Genomic DNA, 23,511 nt, shown 5'->3' on the forward strand with positions numbered 1-23,511 from the left:
TTTTCCCTTTTAGTTCAACTCCCTCATTTAATAAAGAAACTGAGTCCTAGAGAATTAATTTATACTGTAGTGTAGTTTGAAAAAAATTGACATTGACTTTGTGTATGTCTTATCCCTCTTTTAACCAGATTACAATTCAGTCTTTGGCATTATGTCTTCTCATTTTTTTGAACATCCACTACAACATTTATTACAATACACTTTAAATGATATTGCTCAATAAATTTTTGTGTAACTTATGGTAGCAACAACTTGAGTTTTTTCCTCTTGTAATTTCTTGAATCTTTGAAGATTGGAAAGAGAAAAAGAAATCCAGGACTGGAATGGTTCTGGACATAGCATAAATGTCCAGAATTTTAGCTTAAATTTTAGCATAAAATGCAATTGCTTGAGATTCTTATGTTACCAAGAAAGTGGGGTATAATTTTAAAAAGACAGCTGCCAAACTTTGGGGTCAAGATGCCAGAGAAGATGTTGGAAATAAGGAGGGTGAGAACTCTACTCTCCTATCTCTCTACCTGGGAACTAATCCACAAAAGAAAATAGGAAGAGCTAGGACTTAGTTCAATGATTGTGCTCTAACTTTGCTCTTCTCTGGGAACTATGAGACCAAGCAACATTTGACAAAAGATTTTTGGAAGCAGTGAACAATGAAGAGTTCAATAGAGGGAAGCTGAGATTTTAAACACAGCCTAGCAATGGCCCCTTTGCTCCAAATTCTAATCATGGCCCTTGCATTTTCGGTTTCTCTCCAGTAAATATATGCTAGTTTTTATGTAAGTAGTCATGGGGGGCATCTGGGTAGCTCAGTGGATTGAGAGCCAGGCCTACAGACAGGAGGTCCTAGGTTCAAATCTGGCCTCAGCCACTTCCCAGCTGTGTGACCCTGGGCAAGTCACTTGACCCCCATTGCCTAGCCCTTAGCACTCTTCTGCCTTGGAGCCAATACACAGGATTGACTCCAAGACAGAAGGTAAGGGTTTAAAAAAAAAAAGTAAGTAGTCATGGCTGTTGTGCCAAGGATAAGAAAGAGAGCAAGATCACAAAGAATGGGGACAAACACAGACAAAATCATTTGCAAACTATGATGAACATTAGAGGTATCCTTAAGACAGAAATCTGAGTAAGCACCAAAAGAGTAACATTGTTGGAGAGACACACCTGGGAGGTCCCATTCATGGCTCAGGACTGAGGCTACTCATACCTGCTCCTATTTGTGCAGTTACTTAACTTGCAGCACGAGGCCTGGAGCACCACCTGGTGCCTTGCTCAGATATAGCAACTTGGGTAGCTCTTCTGCTGAGATTCCTACTGAAAAACAAAGCACATTCCCTGTGTGCCATCTATTATTTTACACTAAATTAACCGAAGATGTCCCCAAGGTATGAACTTGGCATCTGTTTATACAATAATATATCATTTAGAACAAAACTAGAGAACTGCATGGAAGAAATAGACCTGCTTCTGAGAAGAGAAGGACTAGGAATGCTGCCAGGGGAGTTCCCAAGTTCATTGGATGGACCTGTACGTTGATGGGTCCTCAGATGAGAAAACCAGATATAATAAATCAAATATCTTTGAGGTTTTTTCCAGCTTTTTCTTCTTCTTTTTGTAATAATGTTTTATTTTTTCCCCTCTAATTACATGTATAAAAACGTTTTAACATTAGGTCCTTTAAAATTCTGAGTTCGGAATTGTCTCCTTCCTTCCAGGCCCCACTTCCTGAGAAAGCAAGGAATCTGTTACAGACTATATATGTGCGATTATACAAAACACATGTCCATATATTAGTCATTTTGTGGAAGAAGACACATATTAAAAATAAAATCCATGAAGAAAATAAAATGAAAATTGGTGTGCATCAATTTGTGTTGAAAATCCAGTTCTTTCCCTGGAGTTAGGCAGGACCTTTTTTTTTCTTCTTCTTTTTTTCATATTATTCATATTATGAAAGAGAACAGATCAAAAAAAGAAATAAAAGGAAAAAAAGGCTTTTTAAATGTATGCTCTGATCTGCATTCAGACTCTATCAGTTCTTTATCTGGAGATAATTGTTTTGCTGAGAATAGCTAAGTCATTTACAATTGATCATTTTACAGTATTGCTGTTACTGTACAATGTTCTCCTTTTGCCCTGTACTTCCCTTGGTAAACCAGTATCTTCTGACTACTTCTCCAATCTGCACCCCTTCTTAAGAATTCTTCTCTACTGCTTGTGAGCTCCAGGAAGGGAAATGGGGGTGAGGGGCATATATCAAGTAAATATGGGAAAATATTCTAAAGAAAAAAAAAGAATTCTTCCCTTATCCTCTCCCCTTGCCCTCCTAGTTCTGAATCAACCCGCCTTTCTAAGGTTCCCTTCCTTATCTCTTTCCCCTTACCTCCAACCAGAGCCCTCCTGCAGTTCTGCCACTGCAAACATATAGCTCCAGTTCCTGTGGTCTCCAGCTGTCTCTAAGCACCAACTTACCTACCTGCTGGAATGGCAGTCAGGGACTACACTCTTTTGGGGGTGACCACAGGGTCTTCACTCCTCATCAGCCATACTCACCAGTGTACACTCCTTCCTCAATGCTTCTGAAGCCATAGCTGGGGATGGAGCAATGTCTTGTCAGTGTTCCTGGGCCTCCAAAGTCCTTCTCTGGTCAGCTTCCAAACTATGAGTGGGTGGGGATCTCCAGAGCTGAACCTATAGCCCACACAGTGGCTACCAGGGTTCATGGTATCTGCCACTGGGATTTAGGATTTCACATCAGACAAGGTGAGGGTGCCCAACCTGTCCGTAGGGCTTGCTGCTTATTGGTTCTGGGGTATTTGCTCTGGAGCATTTGAATTTCAAGCCTCAATCAGGTGAGGATGGCAGGTCAGAGACTTTCCTCCGATGTTGTCCTTGACTGCTCTTTCCTCCAGACTCATCTCTTTCTCCATTTTTAGCATTCATTCTATAGAATTATTTTTTATTGTTTGTGGTGGTTTGGAGAGTAAGGTTATCTCATGTCCTGCTCTGCCACTTTCCCCACAGTATTCTGCTATTCATTATTTCTTATAGATCATGGCATTGCATCATAATTATGTGCCACACATTCAGCTATTCCCCAATTGATGGACATCTCCTTACTTTCCAATTCTTTGCCACCACAAAAAGAGCTGATATAAATATTTTTGAACATATAGGTTTTTTTCTTCTTGTTTTTTATTGCTCTGGGATACAGACCTCCTAATGGTATTGCTAGATCAAAGGATACGCATAGTTTTATAGCCCTTTGGGCATAGTTTCAAGCTACTCTTCATAATGATGATTGAATCTATTCAAACTATCCCCAAAACATACTAAGGTCTCAATTGTTCCATACCCCCTCTAATATTTGTTATTTCTTTTCTGTCATAATAGCCAAATGTATAGATGAGGTGAAACCTTAGAATTCTTTTAATTATCATTAATGTGAAGTGCTAAATTTTTCATAAGGAATATTTAACTTTTTATTAGCATGATTATATGCTGTTCTAATCTCGAAGTAGAATCTCTTAGAATGTAAAATCTAAGGGTCCACATGTTACACTTAAGTTTTAAGTTCTATTTTATCATTTTGTTTAAATCCTTATTAGAGAAAATTTGCTAAATTGAAACTGACATGTCAAAATTATATTTTCCTAATTTTGGGGAAACAACATATATTTATTTCTCCTATATCCATTAACAAAATGCTGCTTTCAATGAAAAAAAAAGAATTCTTTTAATTTTCATTTCTCTTATAGTGATTTAGAGTCTTTTTTATGACTATGGATAGCTTTGATTACTTCATATGAAAATTACTGTTCCTATCCGTTAACCATTCATCAATTAGGGAATGGCTTGTATTCTTATGCACTTGATTCATTTCTTTATGTATCTGAAAAATGAGGTCTCCATCAGAGAATCCAACTATCAGTTTTTTTCACAGTTATGATTACTGTGCATTTCCTTCCATCCTATTTCCCCCTTGATTATTCTACTTCTGTCCTTTCATCCTGTTCATCCTCAAAAGTGTTTTGCTTCTGGCCACTGTCTTCCCCAATTGGCCCTCTCTTCTATCAGTCTCCCCAATCCCTTTTCTTATCCCCTTCCTCTCTTATTTTCCCACAAGCCAAGACAAATTTCTATACTAGTCTAAGCATGTATGTCATTTCCTCTGAACCAATTCTAATAAGATTCAAGCATTCCCCTCCTCAACTTCCCCATCTTCTTTACTGTAAAAGTTCTTTTGCACCATTCTACCTCTCCCTTCACCCTTCTCCCAGAGCATTCTTCTTTCTTATTCCTTTTCTTTTTTTTTTTAAGAGATTCCACCATATTCAACACATACCGGTGCCTTCTTTCTATGTATATTGCTTCAAAATGTTATAATAATGGTAAAGTTCTTAGGAGTTGCAAGTATCATTTTCCCATGTAGGAATATAAACAATTTAACCTTATTCAATCCCCAGTGATTCCTCTTTCCTGTTTACCTTTTTGTGCTTCTCTTGAGTCTTATATTTAAGAATCAAATTTTCTATTAAGCTCTGGACTTTTTATCAGAAATGCTTGCAAGCTCTCTGTTTCATTGAGTATCCATTTTTCCTCTGAAGGGGGCATATGATGATAATTCTTGGTTGTAATCTTAGCACCTCTGTCCATATATATAATATGCCCTGTAATCCTTTAATGTAGAAGTTGATAAACTTTATGCTATTCTGGTGGTAGCTCCATAATTGTTTCTTTTTAGATGTTTATGTTATTTTCTTCTTGACCTGAGTGCTCTGTAATTTGGCTACACCACTCCTTGGAGTTTTCATTTTAAGATCTCTTTTAGGAGGTGATGGGTAGAGTCTTTCAATTTCTATTTTATTACTTTCTTCATGAGTATCAGGTCAGTTTTCCTCTATAATTTCTTTTAAAAATGGGTAGCTCAATAATTCTTAAGTAAAAGAAAATGATAAATGTTGGAGGGGATGTGACAACTATTACATTGCTGATGGAATTGTGACTTGGTCCAAACATTCTGGAAGACAATTTGGAATTATGTCCAAAGGGTTATAAAACAATGTATACCCTTTGATCCACTACCAGGTCTATATCCCAAAGAGATTTTAAAAAATGCAGACGGACCTGATTGTTCAAAAATATTTATAGCTGCTCTTTTTATGGTGGTAAAGAATTAGAAACTAAAGGGATATACTTCAATTGGGGAATGTATGAACAAATTGTGGTATATGATGGTGATGGAATTCCATTGTATTATAAGAAATGATGAACAGGATAATTTCAGAAAGAGCTGGAAAGACTTACATGAAATGATGCAGGGTGGAATAAGCAGAACTAGGAAAAAATTGTACACAATAACAGCAATATTATAGAAAGATAAAAATGTGATAGACTTAGCTACTTTCAGCAATACAATGATGTAGAACAATTCTTAGGGACTTATGAAAAAGAATGCTATCCACCTCCAGATAAAGAACTGTTGGAGCAGGAATGCAGATGAAAACATTTGTTTATTTGGTATATGTTTGGGGGTTTTGGTCTTATAAGATAATTTACTTACAAAAATGAATAGCAGGGAAATGTTTTGAATGTTAATACATGTATAACCCAGATTGAATTGCTTGCCAACTCTGGGTAGATGAGATTGGGGGGGGGGGAGAAAGGAGACATTTTGGATCATATAACTTCAGAAAACTTATGTGGAAATTTGTTATTAAATGTAATTTATAATAAATAAAATAAAAAATAAAAATTTTGAGCAAAAGAAAAAACTCCATTAATTATCTCTACTTGGTCTATTTTCCAGGGTCAGCTATTTTTCCAATAAGGTATTTCAGATTTCTTCTATTTCTTCATTCTTTTGATTTTGTTTGATTATTTCTTGATGTTCCAAGGAGTCATTAGCTTCCACTTTCCCAATTCTAATTTTTATTATTTTCTTTAGTGAGCTTTTATGTTTCCTTTCCCACCTAGCCAAGTCTTCTTTTTAAAGAATTCTTCTCCTTGGTCAATTTGTGTACTTCTTTTACTATTTAGCCTATTCTGTTTTTTAAGATATTATTTTCTTAATGGTTTTTTGAGATCCCTTTACCAATTTGTTGACTCTTTTCATAATTTTCTTGCATCATTCTAACTTTTCCTCAATATTTTCTTCTACCTCTCTTATTTGATTTTTTAAATCCTTTTTGGGTTCTTTAGGAACTCTTTTTAGGTCTAAGACCAATTCACATTTTTCCTTGAGGTACTGGATATAGTTTGACTTTGTTTTCTTCTTCTCAGTTTGCATTTTTTTTAAACCCTTACCTTCTGTCTTGGAATTAATAATATGTATTGGTTCCAAGAGTGGTAAGGGCTAGGCAATGGGGGTTAAGTGACTTGCCCAGTTGGGAAGTGTCTGAGGCCAGATTTGAACCTAGGACCTCCCATCTCTAGGCCTGACTATCAATTCACTGAGCTACCCAGCTGCTCCCTCAGTTTGTATTTTGATTTTCCCTGTCATCAAAATAATTTTCTATGATCAGTTTCTTTTTATTGTTGTTTGCTCCTTTTCCCAGTCTGTTTCTTGATGTTTAGCATTTAAAAATGGTTAAAGATGGGCTCTGGTCCTGATTGTAGGGGGCACTGTCTTAAACTTCAGATTTTTTGTGTAGCTATTTCAGAGGAAGTTCAGGAGGTCTGAAAGTTTTTAGTTCTTCCAAGATGGTATGATCTAAAGAGAGGTATGTTTACTAGTCTCCTGGCCTTTGCTTGTCTGTGAGGGACCACAAGTACTCTTTTCTTCCCTGGAACTGTGACCAGCTTCCCTGCTCCCCTGCCATAAGAGCTAATGTGCTAGTGTTCCTCCTCACACTATGACGGAGAGCCAGCACAGCAACCTGGATGTGTGTATGGGCAATGCAACAGTCTTGCACCCAGCACCAACAAAAGGACCCCTGTAATCTCCTTTGAATCATCTCAGATCACCTTAGTATCTCTGGGTTGAGAGCTCTGGAAGATGCTGCTGTGGATCCAGTTGTCCCCAAGGCCTATGCTGGCTTCTGGCTTACAGAGGTGAGGCTTATCCTGATAACTGTACTTCACTTCTACCCTCATGTGACAGACCTTTCCTCCTGATCTTAAGTTATCTTGCACAGGAAAATTGTTTCACCTTGTCCTTTTGTGGGTTCTGCCACACCATTTTGAGACATGTTTTAAAGTTGCTTGATGGCTAATTTGGGGGAGCTCAAGTGAACCTCTGCCTTTTCTCTACCATCTCAGCTTCAGCTTGAAAACTGGTGTTAATGTCTTTCAAATAAGGATTTGTCACAACAGAGAGGGAAAAAAAAACAACTCTCTAAACTTCAAAAGACCTAGCCATAGACAACTAGATGGCATAGTACATACATTGCTGGGGCTGGAATCTGGAAAAACTGAGTTCAAATGCAGTCTCATACACTTGTTAGTTGTATAACCCTGGATAAGTCACTTAACCCTATTTGCCTCAGTTTCCTTATCTGTAAAATGAGTCAGAAAAAGAGATGGCAAACAGAAGCATCAGACATGATTGACTTAAAGGACTGAACAACAACAATAAAAATATAATGGACCTTCCCATTCAAATTAAGTATTGCTCCTCTTAATTACTGTGAGGTAAAGCAAAGTATCTTTACCAAGGATTGAATAATGAATAGATCTTCCTGGTTCTCTTTTCTAATGTTTATGTGTTCCCCTCGTTGACTATAAAAGACTGAAAAGGGGTGGGATTGGGATGAGACATCTATACAGATCATCCTAAATTAGCATAGAAGAAGGATAATCTATGGAGGATGTTATTCTTCCTTATGCTTATTTATCCTTGTTTGGACAATTGTCCTACAACCAATTCAATCGACTTTTTTTCATTCATGCTCCCCCAATCTATCCTGCCAGAATAATTTTCACTGTGTAGAGCTAGTCACATAACTCTGCTACTCAAAATCTTGAAATGGCTTCCAACTGACTACTAAAATACAAACTCCTTAACTTCCTACTAGAATCTCTTCATAAATGACAATATCTACATTTCCAATTTTAGTTCATCTGTGTCCTTCCACTTGCCCTATATTCCGGCCAAAATATGATACTGACTGACCTTCACAAATATCCTACTCTGCATTATATGCCCATGTTTATACAATTCCTTATGCTTGGAATGTCCTTCTCTACATTCAACGCAACCTTTAAGGCTCATCTTAAATACTACCTCCTTCATGAAATCTTCAATAATCACTGTTTCCACAAGACCTCATATGGCACATAACATATACTGTGATTATGTTTGTGTATGCCATTGCTCCTCTCCAAATGTGCTCCAGGGAGTCAAGGAATCATATCTTATCTCAACTTTGTATCGTCCTCTAATTCTTAGCAGAGTGATCCACACATAGGAGGTTACTTCAATAATGTTTGCTGAATTGGAAACAACTTATCCATAGAACTCAGAGAGCCCAGAAATCTTAAGTCTCTTCAGGAAAAAAAAAATCACTAGAATTTCAGAAAACATTGCACACTATATAAAAGGAGTAACTATAGGGAAAGGATGGTCTTAATTTCTTAGATTCTCCTTGAGGAGGTCTAGGGAACACAGAACATAAATACCTGGATAAGCCCAGTCAGAAAGGTTACAGCTTGCATGATAGCAAGGGCCCTCTCATAATCCACAGAGTAGGCTGGATCTTCAAAGTCACCCCTGACAAAGGTTCCCATCAGGAGGTGGCCAGAATTGAACAGTATTCTTTTTAGGACATTCACTGTCAATGCACTCACAAGGAAGAAGTTTCCTGTGAGATAAACAGAATGGTTAGGCTAGAAGGTGAATTTGCTCCATTCTCTGTAGACACAGGCAAACTAAGAAGTACTAAAAATAGGTAGAATAAATAACCCATGCCTATAACCTGGCAAAGCTCTTTTGGTTAGTAGACAAGTTTTAATTCCATGATTGGGAGTAAGAAATAGAAAAGGTGAGGAAAAAGTGTTGTTTTCCCATGTACTACAGCTATCTACCAGGAGTCATATTCTAGTGACACAATAAACCCAATGGTGCATATGTGTGTAGACGACAGACAGACAGACACAGAGACACAGAGAGACACACAGAGAGAAGGAGGGAGGGAAATGGAGAGAGGGAAAGAAAGAGGGAGAAGGAACGAGGGAGAGGAGAGTGAGAAAAGGAGGGAGAAGAAGTAGAGAGGAAGGGAGGGAAAGAGAAAGACAGAGACATATATATACACACAGAGACAGGGACAGACACAAAGACAGAGACAGAGACAGAGAGGCAGAGAGAGAATATCATTCATCTTCTTTAAGAAGATGAGATTAAAAGGGGAAGGGAAAAGATCTGAACACAAAGCAAATCACATTAGCCTTGTGACTTACTGGCTAATATAAACGAGTAAGATTAAATTAATAATTGAAAATATCTGTTCACATGGCTGATAATTTATGTGTTTCATGAGGGCAAATCAGATTCTACTTCCTCTCCTCCCCCATTAAAAAAAAAAACCAACAATTCTTTTAGCCATATAGTCCAGGTGAAACAACTGAGCAAATTTAAAACTTTCCTCTAAAGTTGTATATTAAGAAACTGGAGTAAAAATTTTATAGCAGAAGTAAATATGCACATTTAGTCTATACAAGAAATGGACTTCTTTTTGCTTCCCGCTCCCGCCCCCCTTTGTGGTTACATGATGTTCCTTTTTCAGTCATTCCATCTTTAAAAAATCTTTACCTTCCATCTTATAACCAATATTGTGTATTGTGTATTGGTTCTAAGGCATAAAAGTGGTAAGGGCTAAGCAATGGGGGTTAAGTGACTTGCCCAGGGTCATACAGCTAGGAAGTGTCTGAGGCCAGATTTTAACCTAGGACCTCCTGTCTCTAGGCTTGACTCTCAATCCACTGAGCCACCCAGATGCCCTCTAGTCATTCTATTTTTAAGGAAGAAGTTCTTCTAAAGGCTTCTTTAGCTATATGTACCTGACTGGGTCAGTAATGTCATAAAGTTCCTTTTCTTCTGTCACTAAGCTCACCTATAGACATATGATGAGATGTTCCAAAAATGATATAGATCAATGAGCAACAAAAAGAAGCATAGGAAATATTGAGGGGTGGGATCAGCATCCTTATTAGCACAGCAAGTATCAAACCTGAAAGGTACAAATGCAATAGTTTAAGTGACAAAATGTAGCTGGTATTTTAAAAGTAGCTTTATGTGAAACTATGTACAATATTCCAAATGACAATGACGCATGTGTAAAGCCTAGTAACTGTGTGTTTGTGAGTACATATCCTCCATGAAACCTAAAACCATTTAAACAATTGTCATTTTTATTAACCCCTTGGTTGCCAGCCCCTTCTATCACCCTGGCACATTCTTTTATACTTGATATGAATCCATACTTTGGAATACTCTTTCCTAAAAAGTGCTATCTCAGTGTGTACAGTGGGAGCATCAGTGTGGGAACATAACCTTGGGTATTGTATATAATTTTCGTAAAATCCAAGACTTAAGTCAGTTCTATCCTATGGGAGAACGAGGCCATCCTTGGCACCATGCCTTCTTTGTTCTGATTCTATATAATATCTGGCCTGGCCAGGATGACTAACGTTGTGAGTAAGCCATCCCTACCTCCCAACAAAACCTGCTTACTACCAAGCTGGCATGGGCTTTCTTCAGGATCACAGAAACATCTTGTTATGGTAAAACCTTTTCTCAGAATAGTGTGTCACCCTACAATTGGCAGAATCTGGGTAGGATTGCCTGTGGTGGTACAATTGCCATAATTGGCAGGATATCAAAGAAAAATACCTGGGAAGAGGGACCTCTTCTAAAGGCAGTCTTGAGTTAGTCACCCAAATACCTAGGGGAGGGGTGACCAGCATGCAAGATGCCTAGCATGAATACCTAGACACTTGAAAACTGATTGGCTTATGTTTTGACAGGTTTGCAACAAGCAAAAGCTGCTTAAAGCACAAAACCTAACCTAAGCAAACATGAGACTTTCAGTGCTATTAAGAGAGACATTGAAATGGAAATTTCCCTTTATAATAGGACAAAGTACAGGATATTCTCCAGGTAAAAGTCAGAAGTGGAGGAGTGACTAGATATATGGTTTTGTTTGTTTGTGAAGAGAGGACTGTATAGTAAAAAGGAGTTTTCTCTGTCTCTCTTCTGACTGTTGTCACATCACAGGCACGCAGGAGAAAGGCAGAGAAAGAAAAACTCAGTGATGTGAAGATAATTTGGGATATGAATGATAAAGTATGCGTCAGATCAAAATATGCAAGAAACAAAACTGCTTCAGTTTTGAAGGGCTTTAAAGCTAAATTTAAAAGAAAAGTTTCATGGTTAACTGAGTTTAACACAGACATCTTGCATTGGGAAAAACTGCTGCTTTTTGCCTGTCTTCATGTCTATTTGGAGTGCTATTTATGTTAAATGTGATGAATTACTCAAAAAATCCCTTCAGGTACTTCTTTGTAGAAACTTTTTTATTTAATTTTTTGTGTGTGTGTTCAAAGCTTTGGAGAATTTTCATTCTCTAAGGAGATTCATTTGGTTATTTATAGGAAAAGATTTTCTTTCTTTAAAGAGAAACTCCAAAAAAAAAACAAAAAAAGAAAAAAGAGAAACTCCAGATTATGTCAGAAGATAAGGTAAATAATTTTTTAGGCTGTGTTTATTTGTGTCTCTATGTGGCTAACACATTGGCCTTTGGAGACATCTAGCAAGGACCAAACTCAGAACAGCAAAATGCTTGAGAATTTTGCTTATTATCAGGCAAGGAAGAGTAAATATTCAAAAAACCTCTCTAGGAAGGAAATACTGGGGCTACTATCTTTTGGTTGTCAGACTATGTTTTTCTGTGGTCTTGTTTGTATGTCTCTCAGAGACCCTGTGTGCGAAGAGCGGAAAAGAAAAAAGTCTTTGCTAAAAAATCTCTGTCTGTGTCTTATTAACTAACTTTTCCTAGGAAAAGGACTGTGAACTCCTCTGGGAAGCTTTATAAGCTTCCAAAAAAGATTCTTCCTTTCCCTTTATATTCCTGAACTATATAAAGGTTTAGAGAGAGTGTAGAGGGAGAGATAAGAAGTAAAGGAATCTTTTCCCTTCAGATTACATGTTTTTATATCATAAACTAAGTAGAAACTGAGTTTGGGACTAAAATATAAATTCTCTACTGTAAGTCCCTAAGTTGTGGTTTCAATATTTTTTTTTCATAAATGTTGAAATATTTAATGAAATTTTGGTTAACATGCTTTAGAATTTGTTTTTCAGGGAACTAAGAGCATTTCTCACTCCCCAAAATGACAGAATGTTTTATAGTTAGAGAAGATCATCTCAATTGATTATATAGTCTGGGGGAGGCAGTAAGTTATATGAGACTCCCACCCATTTTTGTAATAGATTATGTTCAATTTTGATTTTAAGAACTGTTTTACTTCTTCCTTACAAAACAGAAGTTTCTTTAAGGGAGCAGGAAGAACAAGCCTAGCCCTCCTGAGAACTCTCAGATTGGCAAACTATAATAGCTTGGGGAAAGTCATTCTGGATAGGTTCATAATCATGAATGAGGCTCAGTAAGGACTGAAAAAATTATGAGTAAAAAAAAAAAGAAAAAATGTAATTATTGTGTGGGAAAAGGTACAAGAAAGGACTTTATAAAACTTCCTTGTTTGTAAATTTATGTGAATAACTTCAGATTATTTGTTTAGGAAAGGTCATATCTTATCATCCCTAGAAAAGAGCTTGCTAAGGTTGTGAAATTCCTCTTTTTTATTTAAAATTTTTATTTTATTTTTAAAAAATATTTTCCCAGAAGGCAGCTGGGTAGTTCAGTGGATTAAGAGCCAGGCTTAGAGACGGGAGGTCCTAGGTTCAAATCTGGCCTCAGATACTTCCTAGCTGTGTGATCTTGGGCAAGTCACTTGACCCCCATTGCCTAGCCCTTACCACTCTTGGGCTTGTCATCTGCCTGCTAATAATTACTTAGTTGTATATAAGATCAAGTTCCTGAAGTACCTCATTGTTTCAGAATGATGTGGGAATAATTGGACAAAGATAAAAAAGCTTGTGAAACAAAGATATGAATCTATTAATAACAACTTAAAGTCAGAACTATTTTCTGCTTTCTTTTAAGAGATAAAATTTCAGTATAATCACATATCTTAATGGAGAATAATATTTGTACAATATCTATTCCATTTGAATATAACTAACTGAATATATCTTATTATAAACAACTCATTTGTTATACACTGTTCCCTCTTAATTAGTTATTATAGATATATATTATATATATATAGATACACTAGTTAATTATAATTAGGAATTAACTAGTGTATCTATATATCACAATCACATCTCAGGATTTTTGTTGCAACTAGAATAAAGCCAGTATCTTTTAAGTAAATTCATTCGTGCAACTACTGAACCTAAGGAGAGAAAGCATCTACTCACAAAATGTTATGACCCATGTTTTCATTTTTGGATTAGATCTTTAATCAGATCTAATTTTCCTAAGGGAATTTGAATTGAGTAGGAAATTTTAAAGAAACAACAAGATCAGAAAATCAGATATCAAATATAAATTATTCTAATGGGATAGGTAAAAAGTTAAATTTTCTGAGGTTTCCAGGGAATTATGGGTTGATATTCTTCTTAAAACTCTATTCTTTTAAATGCTTACCTTCAGTCTTAGAATCAATACTAAGTATTGGTTCCAAGACAGTACAGCAGTAAGGGATAGACAATTGGGATTGAGTGACTTGCCTAGGGTCAGACATCTAGGAAGTGTCTGAGGTTAAATTTGAATCCAGGACCTCCCCTCTCTAGACCTGACTCTCAAACCACTGAGCCTCCCATCTAAACCAGTAGCTGAAGAAATAAAATTTGAGAGGCTGTGCCAATTTCTATTGAGATCTATTTTGTATATTTTAAGAGAAACTTCTAAGGATCTCTGCAAGTAGTTTGGAATCAAGGAAGCAAATATACTCAAGAAAAGACTACTTTAGAGTTTCCCTGAGAATAAGACTCATTCCAAATGTTCAAGAGAAAATATTTCCAGAGACTAGACAACTACACAGAATATGTGAGATCCAAGATTCAAGTGTGTTGATTAAATAGATAATTGGAGTGGGTTACTAAAATACAAGGACACTTAACACTAGTTAATGCTGATGGTCATCATTGTATTTCTTCAGCTTTCTGTTTCCCTGTCTATATATTGAGTTCTCTAAGTATCTTGATATTAAAATAAGAGTTCATAATTTTAAATATTCTTCTACTATGATTAATCAATCTTGTTGCCCTTAATTGAGCAGTCAGGGGAAATTGTGACAAGTCTCCAATTGATAAAAAGGGAGAAACTCAGAAAACCAAATGATCTTGATTCCATTTTGCCATTGATGTTATTCTGTATCACCCTTAATGTGTTGTAAAATTGCCCAAGCTGTGTTTCTTTATCTCCAAACTTAGTTCAGAAAACTCAGCCAGCTTATGATGAGTTAAGTTCAGAAATTCAGTTGTCCCACTAATTACCAAATGCCACTGATTCTTTCTTCACCTCCCTTGGGGTAGAGCCGAAGAAAATTTTAACAGTGTGATAATTCTCTTATTGGACACATTGTTTTCCTACTTGTGCTTACATTGTTGCTGTGAATTGTGCCTCCAATGAACATTGTTGAGATTCTTTGTTCCCTCCACAATAGAACCACTTGTTATTAACTCATGGCAACCTGTCGAAGATACTATTGGAAAGGATGTATGAATAGGTCACAAGGAGTGGAATATATGGTGGGAACAAGAGTATGAGAACATGACCTTAAGTATCATGATTAACGTAAACAAACAAACAAAAAAAAAGCAACTCTATTCCACAAGGAAACTTGAACATAACCCTGTGTCATCCCTGGCATTGTGTCTTCTTTGTCCTCTTTTTATATAACATCTAGCCTGGACTAATAATGATATAGTAATGTATTCTGCTGCCACCCAGGAAAAGTGGCCTTGTGTAAGCTCCCCAATAAAATCTCTTTACTACCAAACTGTCATGGGTCCCTCTTTCTTCAGTATCACAGTAATTTCTCATTATAGTGGCACTCTGCAACTGACAGAATCTGGGTAGGATTACCTACAGTGATACACAGCGTAAGTTACATGTGGTCAGCAGACATCAAATAGGCACATAACTCTATTACCATAGGATTATATAAAAAATTTTGGCCTAGTCTAATTTAGGAAATCCAGTTTGTTCTTTGTCAGAACCAGCACTTCATGAGTACCCTGAGTTCTGAAGAACAGAGTCTATCTACAATCTGACCTCTTGACCAATTCCTAAAGTCAACAGAATGATGGCAGTGACAAGTCACAAAGATGCTGGCCTCCTCGATACCTTCCCGAAAGTAGTAGTAGAAATGTTCCACAAAAGGAGCAAACTATCAGAAAAGCTAAAAAGAAAAATCTTAAATCACTAAAATAATTTTTAAAAGAAACACAAAGAATTCTAAGATAATGGGAAAAATGAATTAAATGAATACTCCCACACTCAATATGTCTATGATCTCAATGTAGATATTACAACCAGTTGTGCAGACTGCAACTTATTCATGCCTTCTCATTCTATATTATTTTTGTCTATGTCCTTTCAGCATTCCTTCATAGAGAATCCATGAAACATGATAAGAGGCTTCCTTTAGGTCTTTTAGTATTTCATGAGCACCAATACAATAATTCCATGGACATCTGTAATTTGCTCACTTCTATTTTTCTAAATGACCAGATAATATCCTTTTCTAACCTTAGATTTTCAAAATGATTTCTTGTGAAAAAGTTATAATCCGTAATATGCTATAGCTTTCTCACAACAGCCATGTACTGTACTTCTATATCATACTATGGTTTACCTATGAATTTGAACCATCAGAGATTGTATGCAATTATATAGCATCTTTCAGAAGAATGTTGATATTAAAATCACCAATGTTGAGAAGCATTTTGGGTTTACTAAAAATACTACATTATTTCCCATGTGTAATTTATTCTACCCTCTTCTTCCTACTCAATTCTTGAACCTATTCATTATGTACTGGTGGTCCATTCCAAGTTCAATGTACTAAGAATACTCAATGAACTGCATCCATATGTATGTCATACTAAGAATGCAATAGACATTCTTCTTCCAATTGTATTTTCCTTTAAAAATTGTTAGTCCAATCTCTTTTGCTCATCCAAAATTCATCTCACCTATACATATCACTGTCACGTTCCAAGATTATAATGACAAGATGTTCTTACAATCAGCCAAGAGACTTCACCTATGAAAAAACATCAATCTGAATTTCACAAGATTTTTTTTTCACAAACCAAGAAATGACAAGAGCTGAAACATAATATACCAAAAATAAGAGGTAGAAAACTTCATCCCCAAATCAGCTTCCCAAAAAAGTAAAACATTCTATTTAAAAAACAAAAAGATAGACATTTTAAAAACAAGGTACCTATAGACTCTAAATGAACATTCTAGTGCAAACAACATGGAAATAGGTTCTGATCAAGGACACAAGTAATACCCAATGGAATTGCGCCTCAGCTGCGGGAAGGGTGGGTGGAGGGGAGGAAGGGAAATAAAGTGAGTATTGTAACCAAAAAATAAAATAAAATAAAATAAAATAAAACAAGGTGCCTGAGAAAGTCATGAAAAGGGTTAACCTCAGAGAACCTTTTGACTTGAAAAACCAACAAAAGTAGAATTTGGACCAGATTTGGATTATTTGTGGCAATTACAAATTTAAAAGAAAAAAGAGTAGGAGGATAAAAGTATATGGATAGATCAAAGGGATGCAATACAAATGTGAAGCTTTTATCTTAAATGAGGATAAGGAGAAAGTGCCAAAACTTTGGTAAAACATATCTAGTTATATAACTATAGGACCTTAGTCTTTTAATCAATATATAATTTTTAGTGGACATTAACCAAGCACTGTTTCAATGGGGTGGGGGGAGAGGAATGAAACAAGTTATGTGGTTTCAGTTAACTACAAAATAACATATTTGAGCTTGAGGGGGAAGGCAAAGATTAAAGAGATGAATGAATTGTGGCAATTAAAAATGTTTTAAAAATAAAAAAGAGTAGGAAGATGAAGGTGTATGTCAAAGGAATGCAATACAAATGTAAAACTTTAATCTTAAACAAGAATAAGGAGAAAGTGCCAAGACTTTGGTAAAACATATCTAATTGTATAGGACCTTTGCTTGGTGTTTAAAAACACACACACACACACACACACACACAAAACACCAGTATCACAAAATATGACATCCTATGGATTTTCCATACCTATTACTCTTAATACTGATTTTATCTGAGGGAGATATTAGAAATTCAAACCTCTGAGAACAACTAGTTAGTTCCCCATTATATTATATCCATATTTTTGTTCCCTGAATTCCTCTTTCTATATGTCTGTTCATCAGGTTGTTTGAAGGCAAATTATGAATCTGATGCGTAAGCTAAGTTCTGTGTACTGAATAAAATAATTAAAGCTAATAACATGACAGCATGGAAAGTAATGAATGCTGGAAGGGATGTGGCAAAGTCAGGACATTAATGCATTGCTGGTGGAATTGTGAATTGATCCAACCATTCTGGAGGGCAATTTGGAACTATGGCCAAAGAGTGCTAAAAGACTGTCTGCCCTTTGATCCAGCACTGTTGGGTTTGTACCCCAAAGAGATAATAAGGAAAAAGGCTTGTACAAGAATATTCATAGCTGCACTCTTTGTGGTGGCAAAAAATTGGAAAGTGAGGGAATGCCCTTCAATTGGGGAATGACCAAACAAATTGTGGTATATGTTGGTGATGGAATACTATTGTGCCCAAAGGAATAATGAACTGGAGGAATTCCATGGGAACTGGAATGACCTCCAGGAATTGATGCAGAGCAAAAGGAGCAGAACCAGGAGAACATTGTACACAGAGACTGATATACTGTGGTACAATCGAATGTAATGGACTTCTCCATTAGTGGCAATGCAGTGATCCTGAACAACTTGGAGGGATCTATGAGAAAGAACACTGTCAGCATTCAGAGGAAAAACTGTGGATGTAGAAACACAGAAGAAAAACAACTGCTTGAATACATGGGTTGAGGGGATATGATTGGGGATGTAGACTCTAAATGAACATTCTAGTGCAAATATCAACAACATGGAAATAGGTTTTGATCAAGGACTCATGTAATACCCAGTGGAATTGTGCATCAGCTACAGGTAGGGTCGCAGGAGGGAAGAGAGGGAAAGACTATGATTCTTGTAACCAAGGAATTGACTAAATAAGTAAATTATTTTTAAAAAATTAAAGCTAAAAGGATCCTTAGAGGGAACTGAATCTAAAATAAGACTGTCTTTTCATCTTTGTGGTCTACTTAGTTGCTTGTTTAGGTAATAAGAGTAAAGCTGAGATTTGAACCCAAGTCCTTTTCCTCTACTCTTTCTACTGATTCCTTATTTCTTATATTAAAAGGTGACAGATTCTTTCCAAATTAGGAAGTATAGCAAATTATGATAAATCTCTATACCAGCCCCTTTTTCTTAACTTTTTTTTTAGTCCCACTGCTTAATGCTTAATCAGTTCTGTGATCCCAGATTCCATTGGTGCCCTACTCTCTGACCAACTGAACATTGGACTTACCGTCAAGAAGTCCCGAATTCAAATTCTGCCTCAGACACTTATTAGTTGTGTGACTCTTGACAAGTCATTTAAGCTTTCTCTGCCTCAGGCTCACCATCTGTAAGATGGGTATAGTAACAGCACACCTAACTCCCAGGTTTGTCATAAGGATCAAGTGAAATAACATTTCTAGGGCACATTGCAGACCTTAAAGTGCTCTTGAATGCTAGCTATTCAAATTCTTAATATTGTTATCATAAGAATGTGTCTCTGGCTCTGCTATGTTACATGTGTAGAGTCTTCAAAAGGCCACCCTCCTTACTACAGGTCCTCTCCCTGGAAAGAGGCCCATGTAGAAGAAAGTTGGTTCTTTTGCTTCCCCTCATCCTTGAGGGAACTTGAAAAACAAAAATTCTTCTTGGAAAATGTAAGCTCTCTAAGAACAGGATACCTGGCGTGGATTGATTAGTGATTAACTAATCAACTAATGGTTGAATATAGACATTGTGCAGGTTCTGCTAAGATGTGAAATATCCATCTGTAGTCTGTGACCTATAACAAAGATATAGGCTTGGACCATGGGGGAGGGCCTGAGGTAAGCAGCGCAGTCCAAGGAAATCTCCTACAGAATTATTTTTCTTGAGGGGGCCTGAAGAGGAAATCCTGAACCATGGCCAGAACTGTTAAGGGAGTGGCAGGTGCCTGATGAAGAAAAACATAAAACATTCACTAAAGAGCTTTAGGGGACCTGCCTTAGATATCCTACCCACCTTAAAATCAGAATTGCTCTCTGTTACTGTGAATGTTTCCCAGCTCTGCATAGTGATCTGAAGCACAAAGAACACATAGGATATTTAAATTAAATTCCTCTCTCTGAGGCAGAGAAGGCCTCTTGTTTTGGACATTGGCTGGAGAGACTATCGGAAAAACATTGATCAAAGATACAGTAACTGTGGAGCACCTGCATCACAGTGGTGATCACTGAACTAAGTGCTCAGGTGACTTTAAATAATCAATCATCTCCAAACTCTTTTGATTGTGTACCTCCATGATTAAAATGTTTTTGAGCATGTACCTTCTATGTATTTACTTAATGGTAAATTACATGTGTGTTACTATTATAATAATTATGTATATTATAAAATTTATACAAAAATATAGATGTTTAAAGGATGAACTAAAGGAAAAGTATCTGAGGTTAGAGTCAATAAGGATCTATTAGATTACTGAGTATGTAAATGACATGGTCAGACTTGAGGAAAACCACTCTGGCAGCTGTGTGAAGGGAAGACTGGGAGGAGAGACTTAAGGTAGGGAGATCAGTTAGGAGCCTTTTTTTAATAGTTCAGAAGAGAGTCATGGGAGCCTAAACTAGAATGGGAGCTATGTAAGTAAGGAGAAGGATTAAGTATGTAAGATAAATAACAGAAAGTAGCATGGATGACACTAAGGTTGTCCAACTTAAGTGACTGAAAAGATGGTAGTACTCTTGACTAAAATAGGGAAATTTGGAAGATGAGTGGGTTTGGAGAGAAAAACAGTATAAAGAGATCTACCAGGTAGATTATAATTCATCATACTTGCCCATCCAGGTGACTTTCTCTGTCCCATCAAAAACAGCAAAGGGGCTCAAATTCTCTGATCATTCCCCCAGAACACATAGCCAACTGAGGGGTACCTTTTTCAACCATAAGGTTACCTAGGAGGCAAGATATATTTACCCTGTGTATGTTTTCCTACTGGGACCTGTGCAGCCATTGGTACAGATGTCTGGGTCACAGTTAGGTTACATCTGCCCTGAGGGATCTGTGCTTCAGAAGAGCTGGAAGTCTGCACAGCTTCAAGAGGGAGCAGTGGGTGACAAGGTTAGGAAAAAATGGGTGAAGGGACTGGTGTGATTGTACTGGAGACCAGTCCTTGGGAGAATGGCTACCAACCACCTTTCTGCATTTATCTGGTTGCTCACATCCTCCTTGTGGTCCTGTCGTGCCACCTGGGGATGTGGGGCCCCTGGTGTATTTTGTAGAACCCTGCTCTGAATGACAAACTGTCATTCTAATAGCTAGAGTGATGGGAACTGCCTTACAATGCCTCATTCCAACAATTCATTTGGCTGATAAGACACAAATAAATAAGGCACATAAAGGAGTTTTTGCCCACTATACATCTCATGCAACTCATGTGTTTTATATGGAAACTGCCTCCATGCTGCTCCATAGAAACTGCTACTGTTTCCTTATTCCTTTGTTTGAATTCTATGTAATGTGTAACTTTCAGACATTATCAGGAAATGGGCCACCCTTTTTGCTGTTCTCCTCTCTGCTGGACAACTTAATAGACTTCTAGGTTTTATTCAATTATCAGAGGCAAAGATAAGAAATGAGGTGAGCAAAGCCCCTGATATAGGAAAGCATGGCTGAAACTCAAGACTATAGAGAGAATGTCATTGCTAAGACTATGTGGGAAGAAGAGGGCAAGGCAATAAACAGAGGCTAGGGCCCGATAGCCTTAGAAAACTGGCAAAAAGCATAGTATCAGAGAAGGCTGAAGAAAGGACTAAGAATCCTTTCTCTATATTAGAAATAATGAATACCATGGCAGGGAAGCAGAGCAGTGGGAGAGGCAATGTGACAAAGAAGAAATATTATATCAGATTGTGAACACAAAGGACCAAACCCCAAATATCCCTCTCTTTGGTAGACTACTCACTACCTATGGTTGTGCTGAGTCATATGCAGGTCTTCTAGAACAGAGGAAATTGGACCTCCACAGGGAGGAAAGAGGTTCTCAGGTCAATGGATTTAGACATATCCTTTTATGTGTGAATAAGAGCTGTTCTATGTTTGAAGCACTGTGGGATTGGCAGGAAAATGGTGCTAAAAATAAGAGCAATGACAGATACTGACCAAGTTCTACCTCAGCAGAAGAAGTGAGCCAAAGGCCCCCTTGAAGCTACCCAGACTCTTCATGTCAGAAAGAAGTCATGAATACATAGTTTTGTCTCTGTTCTATGTGCAGTGATCCCTCCCTCTTCTTTACAACCTCCTCACCTTGGGGAACCTGTACAAGGCCAACATTTAAGCCAGCAAGCAAATCTCCTAGAAGCCAGTCCTTGAATCGGTATACATACATCCATTCTAGGATGGGAAAGATGCCAAAAGCGATATTTTTAAACCTTTTCCACGAGCACCTATGAGGAAGCAAAGTAGTCTTAGTCATACCCTCCAAGACCCAAAACTTATAGTCCTTTCCCCCCTTCCTACATCCTTCCTTTCCTATACCAGTTAGTTGTATGAGCTATTCAAGAGTTGGACATCGCTGTTCCATGTAAAAGCATGTAAAACAGATCTGTGTTCTGTTTGATGTTAGACATACTATTGGAGATAATTAATTTGATTAAATGAGAGCCTTTGAACCTGGAACTTGTAAACCTATATGAGTGTTTCAGAGACAGAATGGAGGAGCACTCAGTCCTTTTACCCTCTTTCCCTGTAATAATGTTCAGGAGTAAAGAGAAGAGCTGTCCAATGGAGTGGCCTAGACTTTTTTTTTTCTGTCTAGGCACCTGGGAAGACAGATGAGATAGTACAATTTACTTTTTAAATAATCAACTCACATTTTATTTTGTACTTTACAATTATGCTTTACACTTTTATAATTTACCTGGTATTTATAAGTCATAAATGCTTTGGTTTTTGTCCTAGAACACAAAGAGATTTGCAGAATATGGAGAAATCATAGTCTCTAAGTTCAAGAAATTTGTAATATACAAGTAGACAAGAAAAGGATTCACAAATATAGTTAATATATTTCATTATTTGTGCTATCAAGGAGAGATAATGGCACAAATAAACAAAAAAATCTTTTCCATTTTTTATTTTTTAGTTTGATATTTTATTTTTTCCCCAATTACATGTAAAAACAATTTTTAACATTTGTTTTTAAAAAATTTGAATCTCAAATTCTCTCCCTCCTTTCGTTTCTTCCCTCCTCACTTAAAGGGTAAGCAATCTGATCTAGATTTTAAATGTGCAATCAAGTAAGATGTTTTCCCATATTAATCCTTTTATGGAAGAAAACAAACAAAAAAGGAAGATAGAAAGTGAAATATAGTATGTTTTGATTTGGATTCAAGACTCTATCAATTCTTTCTCTGAGAGCAGTTGGCATTTTTCATCATGGGTCCTTTGGAAATGTCTTACATCACTGTATTGCTGAGAATAGCTTCACTATTCACAATTGTTCATCATTTTATGTGGCAGTTACTGTATACAATGTATTCCTGATTCTGCTTACTTCACTCTGTATCAATTTGTGTCTTTCCAGGTTTATCTGAAATCCTCTTACTCATCATTTTTATACCATAATAATATTCCAGTATAATCATATACCACAACTTACTGAGCCATTCCCCAACTGATAAATATCTCTTCTCTTTCCAATTCTTTGTCACTACAAAAAGAGCTGTTTTAAATATTTTTGTACATATATGTTCTTTTCCTTATGTTTTTATTTTTCTGGTATTCTTTCTAATAATGGTTTTGTGGAGTCAAAGGGAATATACTGTTTTATCGCCCTTTGGACATACATCTAAAATGCTCTCTAGAATGATACAATCCAAAAACAATGCATTACTGTCTCAATTTTCCCACATCCCCTCCAAATTTTCTCATTTTCCTTTTCTGTCATACTAGCCAATCTGATAAGTGTGGAGTCATACCTCAGAGTTATTTTAATTTGAATTTATATAATTAATAGTGACTTAGAAGGGTGGCTAGTTGGTTCAGTGGACAGAGAGCCAGGAACAGAGCCACGAGGTGTTGGC

The 23,511-nt window shown here is 36.7% G+C and overlaps 1 protein-coding gene across 8 annotated transcripts in view; it reads right to left on the reverse strand.

Moving 5' to 3' along the window:
* Nucleotides 1–23,511, reverse strand: part of SLC26A8 (solute carrier family 26 member 8) — a 227,765-nt gene that overhangs the window by 146,856 nt on the left and 57,398 nt on the right. For 6 of the 8 annotated variants that reach the window (XM_056818124.1, XM_056818123.1, XM_007483767.3 and 3 more), the window contains exons 3-6: nucleotides 21,737–21,876; nucleotides 14,665–14,766; nucleotides 10,047–10,163; nucleotides 8,617–8,798 (exon numbers count right to left, since the gene is read on the reverse strand). In XM_056818124.1, the coding sequence (XP_056674102.1) occupies nucleotides 8,617–8,798; nucleotides 10,047–10,163; nucleotides 14,665–14,766; nucleotides 21,737–21,876 (541 nt within the window). The remainder of the gene's footprint in view (nucleotides 1–8,616; nucleotides 8,799–10,046; nucleotides 10,164–14,664; nucleotides 14,767–21,736; nucleotides 21,877–23,511) is intronic. The other 2 variants (XM_007483768.3, XM_007483769.2) reach the window with 2 other exon arrangements.

The sequence above is a fragment of the Monodelphis domestica genome, chromosome 2 (assembly GCF_027887165.1).
Source record: "Monodelphis domestica isolate mMonDom1 chromosome 2, mMonDom1.pri, whole genome shotgun sequence".
In the NCBI taxonomy this organism is placed as follows: Eukaryota; Metazoa; Chordata; class Mammalia; order Didelphimorphia; family Didelphidae; genus Monodelphis; species Monodelphis domestica.